This window comes from Hipposideros armiger, unplaced genomic scaffold (assembly GCF_001890085.2).
Source record: "Hipposideros armiger isolate ML-2016 unplaced genomic scaffold, ASM189008v1 scaffold_181, whole genome shotgun sequence".
NCBI classification, from domain to species: domain Eukaryota; kingdom Metazoa; phylum Chordata; class Mammalia; order Chiroptera; family Hipposideridae; genus Hipposideros; species Hipposideros armiger.
In genome coordinates, this window is record NW_017731531.1 from 119,615 (window position 1) to 125,586 (window position 5,972).

Below are 5,972 nucleotides of genomic sequence, written 5' to 3' on the forward strand. Positions count from 1 at the left end.
ATATTCATAAGCTTCACGTCACCATATTTGGGTGAGTATTCTTCACCTGCCATTTGTTTTTCCTTCTTTTTCTGTTCGTGTCTTTGTGCTGTTCCTATGCTGGTTTATTTGCTTACTCATCTTTGAATGAGTTGAGTTTTTCCTGGACTAGCTGTTTGCAGGAAGTTCATATAGGAGAGAGGCTAAGGCTGTGTTCTAGGGCGACAGGAGTTGGGTCTATGAGTCTTCTCTCGCCCTTTTTCCCAGGTGATAGGTAGCTACATACAGTGCAGTCTTACCTTTCCCCTTGGCATTTGCCTCCTGCAAACATGGCTTGTCTATGGGATTGCTCATTTGCCCCCTCTTCATCTGCTTCTTAGAACCCCAGGAAAGCACCAGCTGCCATCTTCATACACTTCGTTCCTGCTGTTGCAAACAAGGAATTCTGGATTTGTACCTTAGAGTATGTGCTTCACCTTAGCAAAATGGACGTTTTTGGCCCTTTCTGAGATCTGCAGACTTGGGCATCCTCTCATCACTTCTTTCCATACTCCCTGCTTGTTTATATTGCATTTGCCACTATTTCTACCTACTTTGTGTTAGAGTTTTCAGCTGTCACCTAGTTTTATCCAATCTGGAGTTCAGTTTTTGTTGCTCCACCTTTTTGTTTCTTTGTGGTGATTTCTTAAAGGAAAGGGTGGAAATGCTGGTTTTGAGTCCCAGTGCCCTTCCCAACCTCCTTGTATGTGTGCTCTTTTGGTTGAAAATCATATAGAGAGTTTTTATTTGGAATACTGGGAACACATCTTCCTTGATGTTATGGGACTAGGTGTTCTTTATCTGTCCCCACCCCACTCCCCCAGATTTTATGTATGATTTTTGTGATGGGCGAGAGAGTGTAAAGATGCTCCTTTAACTCTAAGCCACTGATTAACACCCCTCCCTCAGCCTGCCCTAAGCCTTGAATAGGGGCTTCGCAGAGTTATGGCTGGGGGTGAGAGATAAAAGAGGCTGGTAAGTATAGATTGGAGTGACCTACAGGGAAATCATTGGGTATTAGAGTCAAGAGTTGGTGATAACACAAGTAAGAAAGTGGCAGTAAATCCAAGGGGAATATAGTAAAGCAGCCCAGCACGGAGGTGCTCTGAAGAGGTGACATTGAGTTGCGAAATACAGGATAAGATTTGTCTGGTTGCTAATTTTTAAAANATCCTTATTCCTTGTATTCTGTTTCAACCACATGAAATTTCCTTCATTTCTTCAACTGAGCCAAGCTCTCTTAACCCAAACCTTGGCACACACTGTCTCCTCTACGTCAAACATTTCTTTGCCCCTCAGGTTTCTGCATAAACATAATTTCTCTTAAGATACCTTTCCTGACTCTCTAAACTAAAGCAAGTCTGTTTACAGTGTGGTCCTCTAGCACCTTGGACTTCCTCTAGGGTCACATTCAGACTACTTTGTTATTACCCCGTTAATTAGCTGCTTTCCTGTTAGACACTAAACTTATACATCTGTTTTCCCAGCCCCTACCATAGTGCCTGAAAATAGTAAGTACTTAAATAAATATTTGCTGCGCAATCTTTTAATCGTTCCCTGTCTTTTCACTTAATTGTTTGGTTGAAGAGCTAAGATTGTGAGTTTCTAAGAATCTAACCTGTTGATCACAAAAATTATGCTTACATGGTTTTAGGGAACTAGGATAATCCTGTGAAGTTTTAAGAGCTCCTTGTTGTCAGTGCTTGGTACAGTGGACCTTACATTTGCTCTATAAAAGTCTCAGTCATTTTTTGTCCTGATTATTCAACCAGAGTGATGAAGTATCACCTAGCAGGTTTTTGCGTTGTTGCTTTCGTGGGACAAAGTGAAAAAGGATTTTTATTTCTTGTCCTGTGTGCGTTGATTATATCACAGAACATTTATTTGATCTCCCCATTAGAACGTAAGCTCGGGTGAGCACAGACTTTGTCCCATTCCCTGTTTCACCCTCAACATCTGGGGTAGTAGCTAGTACAGAGTGATGAATATTTGTTGAATAAATGAACGATTGTAGCCCCATACACAGTAAAGTTGTTAATTCAGTGTTTTTGCTTTTTGTATTTAGTTCTGAAAATCTGGAAGGGCTCGATGTTTACATGCACATCTTACAGCTGCTTACCACGGTGAACGATGGAATTCAAGCAATTGGTGAGATGTTACGTGGGGAAGCACTATAGTTATTCATTTAGTTGTTTCCTGTTTTTNGGGGCCCTCTGGCGTCCCAAGCCAGTTCTTAACCATCGCGCCACTCGGCCGGCCCCAGGGTGCTTTCTTTATTGTCCACTGTATTAACCATATACATTATTTCCTTTTTGCCTTTCCTGATACTTTCCCCCCTTGTTTGAATGTCTTTCTTATTTGCATATCTAAATCTTACCAATCATTTAAGACTCAGTTCATCCGTAAGATTTCTTCTTCCATAACTCCTGCCTGCCTTTGATCTTTGTTTTTCTCATGTCTTTCACCCCTTCCCAAATACTGTGAACTTGTCAAGGTTAGGGTGCAGGCAGTATACTTCTATATGCTGCTTCCTGTTCTGTTCTAAGGCTCAATAAAGTTTTTTTTCTAAGTGTTTATTCTTGTATGTATCTTTTACCTCAGAGCCATTGTGACCTGTGTAATTTGATTTGGCAGGAAATCTGTGTGGGAATTTTAGGTAATATGTCCTGTTTCCAGGAGATATGTGTGTCCATCAGCAGTGATAAAAATCTTGGGTAAGTTTTACTACATAATAATTACATCTTTAAAAATATAGGTTCATATTTTATATTCCTAAGGAGATCCTAATACATAGTAGAGATAGGACAATATTATGAAATGTAGCACTTCCTTTCTCCTGAGGAGCACTCTCCAGGAGCTTCATTGTATGTTGATGGTAGCTAGGGCCTTCCACACTGTTTGTGGACATGATTCAGGATTTAGGCCTGTTTTCTTTATCGGTCGTAAAGGCACCTGAATTGTCAGCAGGTGGTAAGCCAGATAGGATGAGAACTGGTGGGGCACCCCACCAGAGTCCAAAACAGTCGAGGCCCAGGCAACCCAAGGGCCGAGTCTGGAAAAACTAGACTGTTGACCAGAGTCACCCTGATAACTCTGACTTAGATTGGGGTGGGACTTGCCAGCAGACTAGAAGATACTAGAAAGTTGCCTCTGATTCAAAGACTTTCATACTTCTTGATGGAAAGTTTTGGGCAGAGGGTTTTTTAATGGTGGAAACCCTGGTACTTACTTTAAGAGGTTTGAGAACACCCTGGAATTATATGCTGAATTTTGTGAGTGTATTCATATTCTAGGCAGAGAGTCCGTGGCTGTTAATCAGAATCTTGAAGTAATTTGTGCCCACAATAATTTAAGAAAACTGTTCTGGGTGGTAATTGTCAGCTAGGGCTGTAGGGTTTATCACAGGATTCAAGCACCTGGCTCTTTAAAATAGAGGTGATTGCCTCTGCTAGGTGTGGAGGGACTTTAACTTCCTAGTTAAAGGTATTTATTCCTCAGTAATTTACAATAATTCATGGAGTAAATAACTCAGGATTATGTTTGGTCTCTAGTGGTCTCTATCAAAACCTGAGAATGAGTAATGTTAACAAGTTTTATAAATTCACTTAAATGCTTATCTTAAAACCACGGAACAATTTACATTGGTGATGGGATATAAATTTGTTCAAGCACTTTGGAACAGTTGGGCATTAGCTAGTCAAGTTGGAAGATATGCATATGCTGTCACCCAGCGATGCCACTTGTAGGCATATGATTAGAGAAACCGTGTACACATACGTCAGGATACTCATACAAAAAGTGTTATAGGAGCAGAGCGGATTGCTTGAAATAGCTTAAAATTGGAATCAACTCAAATTTCCATCAATAATAGGCTGGAAAAATAAATTGTGTTATAATCACACAGTGGAATGTTCTGCAGCAGTGAATCAAAGAACAATAGCTACAGGAACAACATGGGTAGATCTTAAAGACATGGTATTGCGCAAAAGAGCTAAAACTCGAATACATACAATATAATTTCTTTCATATAAAGTTCGAAACCAAATATATATTAAATAATAAAACTTCAGAGTAAAGCAAAGAAATGATTGCTGGAAAAGTCAGGATGGTAGTCATTTCTAGGTTGGAAAGAATTGTGATTTGGGAGGGAAACACGAGCTACAGAGATAGAGCACAGTTCTGTTTCTTGGAAACATTAGTGTTTGCTTTATAGCTACTAAGTAGATTTGTATCTTACAGGCTTTTATAGATGTGCTATATTTCACAATTAAAACATTTTAAAAATTAAGTGGAAACTCTACTTTGATATTTGAAATGAGAGAAGTGAGGCATATCGGTTTGACTATTTTGTTTTTGTAGCCAGGTAATACTGCGCTGTTTGTATGATTCAGACCCTCCTACTCTGCTGGAAACAAGCAGGTATGCTTTCCTCTTTTTATGGACTCCGTATACTCACCCATAAGGGAGTCTAGAAAAATAGAGTTAATTCTTCATTCCTGAATTTCCTTTACTGATTTTGAAAGATAGATATTAAGCTCACATTTATCATGTAGGTTGTTGCTTACTTGCCTTTCCCAGACAGAAGTGGCCAGTGTCTGGGTTGAAAGAATCCGGGAACATCCAGCTATTTATGATAGCATTTGCTTCATCATGTCAAGTTCAACAAATGGTAAGTCACCATGTAATCTAGAAAAAAATTTTTGATAACATTTAATTGTTAGGAAACCAGGTAACTATTTCTGGAGGTCATTTAAAGACTAAATGTAAGGTGAGAAAGTATTTCAGTTTAAGATATAAAATTTCTTCTTAAACTCCCAAGATGCCGATAGATCCCCCATTTAAAAATGAAGGAAGACAAGCAAAGTTAAACAAAGGAGGTAAACATATTTATTGCTTCTGGAATAAGTAATGCTTTGGCAAGAATTGGCTTTTTTGGAATACATTTAGGAATTCTGATTCACATTACTGCTTTTAAAATTGTGTTTCTCATTTCAGCATCTGTTTTATTCCCTGCAGTTGACTTGCTAATGAAGGTCGGGGAGGTTGTGGACAAGCTGTTTGATTTGGATGAGAAGCTAATGTTGGAGTGGATTAGAAATGGGGCTGCTCAGCCTCTGGACCAAGCCCAGGAAGAGTCTGAAGAGCAGCGAGTGTTCAGAATCGTGCCCTGCGTACTTGAAGCTGCCAAACAAGTACGGTAGGTGAGCTCTTCTGCAAAACGTTCTGGGAAAATCCAGTTGCTACAAGTATCCTTAGACATAAGTCATCTTAGTTTCCTTTGGGCAGGATGAATAGCACACAGCCCATCTTTGTCAGGTTCGATTCACTACTGATAGTTGTGGTGACAGTATTATTTGGTCTGTGCAAGAATCATAATGGTTACAAAGCACCTGTTCTAATATTACTTAGCTATAGGCTGTTGTTTAGCATTAACTATAGTTACTGTTGTAAAATCTTGTGCAATTTTGTGTAATTTCAGTCAAATAGATTTTCTTGTGCTTTATTTATTTTCCGTTGGACATTAACAACTTCTTCAATTAATGTCAGAGATCACTTGTTTTCTTGCTCCTGGTGTATATATTCCAGTCTTGGAAAAGAGACTGACTTTTGAACTCTGATGTCTTTCCAAGAGTGATTACTTGGTCTTATAGGTTATTGAAACTGTTTATTGCTAGTGACTAGAAAATTAATTTATGAATTGATCTGCTTAATGGTCAGTTGTTCATTCTTAGTTCTTTATAACCCACATTAAAGGCTATTAATTTTATATCCTTTATCCAAGTGAGGATTAAACTCATCACCTTTCCCCTAAACATGCTTCAATATTCTCCATCTCGGTAAATGATCATCATTAGCCCATTTGGATAATAGGGAAGAGATGTGGAAGCCATTACTGACTCTTCCCCATCCCACTCTTTTCCCATGGCCGGTCAGCCTGCAAGCCTTCTTGACTT

The 5,972-nt window shown here is 39.1% G+C and overlaps 1 protein-coding gene across 1 annotated transcript in view; it reads left to right on the forward strand.

Moving 5' to 3' along the window:
• Positions 1–5,972, forward strand: part of SAAL1 (serum amyloid A like 1) — a 35,575-nt gene that overhangs the window by 19,811 nt on the left and 9,792 nt on the right. Inside the window, exons 4-7 of the mRNA XM_019652529.1 lie at positions 2,653–2,732; positions 4,378–4,437; positions 4,572–4,687; positions 5,035–5,215. Of these exons, the coding sequence (XP_019508074.1) occupies positions 2,653–2,732; positions 4,378–4,437; positions 4,572–4,687; positions 5,035–5,215 (437 nt within the window). The remainder of the gene's footprint in view (positions 1–2,652; positions 2,733–4,377; positions 4,438–4,571; positions 4,688–5,034; positions 5,216–5,972) is intronic.